Raw genomic sequence first — 5,043 nt, 5'->3', positions numbered from 1 at the left:
CTTCTCAGAGTGAAAAGAAGATTGTATGATGCCTGTGTGCAAACAGTCATGCTATACAGCAGTGAAACCTGGGCTGTGATTGCAGAGGACATGTGAAGACTTGAAAGAAATGAAGCTAGTATGCTTTGCTGGATGTGCAATATCAGTGTGCATGTACGACAGAGTTTAAGTGTTTTGAGAGAAAAATGCTCAAGGTCGTAATGATTTTCATCATAGATATGCTCAGTCAGAACTGAGATCTTATACAAGTACCATTCTGATGTCTGTAACAAAACATTCTCAAACGCGTGATAATGCTATAAATAGCGTGGTCAGGATAAATTATCCATATAATGCAGAAAAATTGGCCGGCTGGCCGGTAACGTATTTTTCTGCATTATATGGATAATTTATCCTGATCACGCTATTTATAGCATTATCACGCGTTTGAGAAATAAATTTAATTCTGTTTCTTACAATACATCTCAACACTTCTAAAAAAGAACAAATGTTTGTTTACTTTCATCGTAAAACATTCTCCTTTATAAAAGAACAAACCACAACAACAAAATAAGCAATATTGTTATATGGAAAAACTATGGAATATGTGAAACATTAGAATAGATAGAAGACAGCAGTATGGGATGGTCACTTGAGCTGCTTGGATCCAAATCTCCCTCAAATTAATCCTACTATCTTAGAAAATAGAAGTACATGTCCAATATTGTAATCTTAGATATATTGTGGTTATTAAAAATAAATGAACTGGTCTGAGTTGGAACCCCTTTGATCAAAGCAGACCTTTATGAAGCAATCATGGAGCCTGTTTGAAATTGCAAGACTCGCTAAAAATAATGGCCAAATGTCTCTTATCATATTGTACAATTTTTTGTTTTAAAAAGGGATACATTGGATAACATAGTCCTTGCTATACTGCCTGATATAAAGATGAAATGGCCATTGTTGGAATGCTTTTAATCTTGCTTATTCGGAGCTAACTTGAAGTCAAAGAATTAAAACATTGACCTACATGCAAATTATTACACTACTGAAACCTCTGCCCACCTGACAGAACCCGTTGCCAAATTTCTTTCAAATCACACCTTACTATCTTAGAAAGAAGGAAGAGCACATTGAATAATTTAGACCTGGACAGAATGGGCTCAGCTGGAATAATGTTGATCAGGTCCACTGGATCAGCAATGACTTGGGGACTAAACTTTAATGCCAAGATAGACTGTAATAAGTGAAGTCTCTATGCTTTTCATGCGCAGCTTGCGGCGGATTTCTAAATGGCAATGCCTTACAAAATAGTTCTTTCAGTTTTCTTAGTAGTAGGGCATCCAGCTGTAGAAACTGCCAGATCAGATTGGAGCCTGGTGCAGCCTTCTGGCTTGCCAGTCCTCAGTCAAAGCGGACGTTAAACGATGATGATGATGATGTGGTTCATCTGATGATGAGCCATGTCTCATGCAGCTCACTTCTTGAAAAAGGTTACCCATGCCTGTTCTATGCAGTTACTCCATTTGCAAAAAATTACAGCTAAATCTCCCTCAAATCAGACCCTACTATCTTAAAATAAGGACAAATTGGATAATGCTGTTGTCCAGGATACTCTAGTACAGAGGGCGAAAAGAAAGTACATCCCTTAAATGTTTTCGGTCGTAGATGTGCTTGCTTACTGCTGACCTGGGGTTTCATAGAATACAAACATTATGACCTAAATGTATTCAGAAAGATGGAAGAACATACTGAATACAGTTGTTCCATTTTCTAAAAAAAATCACAGGTAAATCTCCCTCAAATCAGACCTTACCATCTTAACATAAGAACAAATTGGATAATGTTGTTGTCCAGGATACCCTATTACAGAGGGGGGAAAAGAAAGTATGCGTATCCCTTGAATGTTTTTCGGTTACAGATCTGTTTGGTCAATGCTGACCTGGGGTTTCATGGAATGCAACATTATGACCTAAATGCGTGTGGGCAGACGGAAGAACATACTAAATGCAAACAGTGGTGCTACACTTAAAATATTTGATGGGAGGTTAAAATAGAGAAGGAAAAAAATCTCAGCAGAATCTCACCGAAAGTCAATGACAATCCTTAATTCTTGATATTTCTTCTTCGTCAGTAATTTATCATTTTGCTTTCTGATAATAAGAGATCGTTCTACCTTACTGTTGCTGCTTCTGCTGTCACTCACGTCATTTTCGCCACAACTCACAGGGTTTGAACTTTCTCTTGGTGTCACCTTCTCCGTCTTGGGAGCCAGCAAGGCCCGAGCTATGACATCGCACCAGCATCGAGCCTTCTCTCGTTTTGTCTTTGTTGTTGGGTTTCCCCAGCCCTCCCACAGAGCCAGCCCCGCATTGTTGAACATATTCGACACGTAGACGACAGTGGTTAAGAAGATTGTAAGTAGAAGCAAGATTCCTGCACAGATTGCCGATAATCGAATCTCCAGTTCGTTGTCTTCGCTGTCCTTATTTTTGCTGTAGCTGTCGTAGTTGTAGTTGTTGTTGTTGTTGTTGTTGTTGTTGTCGTCACACTGCTGGGACTTGTGTGGGGAGGTGAAAGAAGTTGTGTCTACCTGTGCAATACTCCAGGTAAGAAAGTTCTCCATTAGATTATCAAAGAAGGAAGAGAGTGAGAGAATATATGTGTGTGTGTGCGTGAGTGCGTGTGTGTGTGTGTATGCACGTGTGCATGCGAGGGAGGGAGAAAGAAAGTGCAGGGCACGTGCTGGAAAAAATCTTTTGACTGAACAGTTTTCACTACAAGAAGAACAGCAGGGCAACAGCAGGAAAGGGAAACAATTATTGCTAAAGAGAAAAGAGATTTGGCCTGTTTTTGTTGGTGTTAGTTTGTTGTTGCTGTTCTTGTTATTGTTGTTGTTGTTGCTGCTGTTGCTTCTGTTGTTCTTATACATAGTTATGATGTCATAAACAGCTCTGCCATGTCATATGCATCTGAGCTCCGACTTGACATAACACTCATTTGCAATTCTTTAGTGACATTATTTGTTTTTTGATTTTTCTCTCATTTCTTGGAATGTATATATATATATATATATATATACATGTATTGTTAATAATGTGTGCGTGCCATTGATACTGTGTTTATATATTATTTATATATGTGTGTATGTGCGTGTTATTAATAATGTATGTTGTTAATGTGTACTTGTGTATGTACATGTATTGTTAATGATATGTATGTATAACATTAGTTTGATAAATGCAATGCATGAAATTTCTCGGCCCTTGAGTGATTTATGTAAATTTACAGTCGATTAACCCTTTAGTGGTAATCTTACTCTCTCAAATGTAATGTTTATTCATTCACATTGCTTTGAATTAATCATTCATTATCTCCAAGCTTCAAGATTTCAATGATGTGATTGTTTATTTTTAGAATTACTTTCTAGGGTCAGTTTGAGAAGCTGGATCTGACTGCTTCAAACATAAAACAGAGAGAATATTTGGGCTGGATTTGGCTGGTTTAAACGTTAAATGGTTAACGTGTGTGTGTGTGCGTGCGCACATTACTTAATAACATTTCGACTCAGTTCTATGCAGCTTTGTTGGGTTCCCTCAGCCCTCCCACAAGTATAGTTCTATGAGCCTATCAAACATTAAGTTGCATGGAGCTGAGTCAAACTGTTATTAAATAAATGATGCATGTAATGTTGGGGGTTGTGTGATCATGAACATTTTCAGCCATCCATTCCTGTGTTACTAGAGTCATATGGCCTTCCATTGCATACACTGCCTATCCAGGGCTTAACAATTATTTCCAGGACCTCAATGTAGGTGGTAGAGTTAACCCTAAGGCCTTGTAGAAAGAAGTAAGGAGGCATCACATGTCCTTCATTGCTGACAACCCCTAAAACCATGACAGTTGCAGGAAATTTTGTATGCATAACACTTGGAACTTCAGAAGGGTCTGCACATAACCATCTGTCATTTCTTCTGTTAATTTTTTGATCTTGGTTGAAATTTTTCTTGTTTTAGAAAAACCAAATCATATCTTCTTCAGCTGAATTTTTCAGTTTGTTGAAGAGCCTTTTAGATATGATGTAGTGAGTTCCTTTTGCTTTTCCTGACAAATTGACCTTTCCTCATCATATATCCTCATATATATCCTCATCATATATCTGATGTATTCATGGATAACATTTCTGACCATTCCTTCTGACATATGGAGATCTTTTGCAATTGACCTCATGGACTTTCTGGGATTGTAATCAACGGTTTGTTGAACTTGTTGGATAAATTCAGGTGTTCTGATGATTTCAGAGCATTTAGAATGCTTTCTATGCTTTGATACTGGTGATACATTTCCATCTTCTGTCTTAAGCTCCTCACAAACTTTGTAGATGAAAGATCTGGCAACTTTTAAAAATCGAGATATTTCTAAATTACTATGCTCAGCCTTTATAACCATAATAACAGCATGTCTCTTCATTTTTGAGTAAGCTGAGGGCCTGCCATTATTATTTTCTAAAACAAAGATTATACATGTCCTCAAATACCGTACGCATCTGGTGTTTGGCCAAGCCTGACCTTTCTTTCTTGGTTCGACTACCATCCGTGCAACATCTATATTCCTCCCCATGCCTGTTATCTCTTATGTCCCTGCCGTAAGGCTTCACTTTCACACACGCCAGCTTAATATAATTCGTCCTTAGTCGAAAGACACCTGTTTTTATATCTTGTTATTTACATTTGTATTTGTGTAACATTTCTCCGTTTTTTTCCCGTCCTTGTTTTCGTCTACATTCACTGCTTTCTTCCAAGGAATCTAATGCTCTTAGCTTAGTTTTTCCTTGGGGCTGGCCAGATTGGAGCAATCTCGAGTATAACCAGCTGCAATTGCAAAGATAATCTGGAACTCGACTGAGGAAAGAAAACTTCGAATGACCCATCCGTGTTTTTTATTGTCTCTTTTTTGTATCATCTGTCTAGATGTTTTGTGTTTTTCTCCCATTTTTTGTATTCCTTTTTATATACATATGGCAGCATACATACACTTTGGTCTCTTATATGTAAGTACACACAC

General features: G+C 37.7%; 2 protein-coding genes across 4 annotated transcripts in view; one reads left to right on the top strand and one right to left on the bottom strand.

The window, feature by feature from the left end:
• LOC106884282 (putative uncharacterized protein DDB_G0287457) overlaps positions 1–2,974 on the bottom strand; it is a 10,760-nt gene extending 7,786 nt beyond the window's left edge. Inside the window, exon 1 of one of the 3 annotated variants that reach the window (XM_014935581.2) lies at positions 2,067–2,974. In XM_014935581.2, the coding sequence (XP_014791067.1) occupies positions 2,067–2,911 (845 nt within the window). In that variant the 5' untranslated portion in view covers positions 2,912–2,974. The remainder of the gene's footprint in view (positions 1–2,066) is intronic. The other 2 variants (XM_014935578.2, XM_014935582.2) reach the window with 2 other exon arrangements.
• Positions 1–5,043, top strand: part of LOC106884283 (ribonuclease P protein subunit p30) — a 33,549-nt gene that overhangs the window by 19,427 nt on the left and 9,079 nt on the right. The window lies entirely within an intron of this gene.

The sequence above is a fragment of the Octopus bimaculoides genome, chromosome 14, assembly GCF_001194135.2.
Source record: "Octopus bimaculoides isolate UCB-OBI-ISO-001 chromosome 14, ASM119413v2, whole genome shotgun sequence".
NCBI classification, from domain to species: domain Eukaryota; kingdom Metazoa; phylum Mollusca; class Cephalopoda; order Octopoda; family Octopodidae; genus Octopus; species Octopus bimaculoides.
Note: the sequence above shows the minus strand (reverse complement) of the source record. Positions and strands in the feature narration are given on the sequence as shown.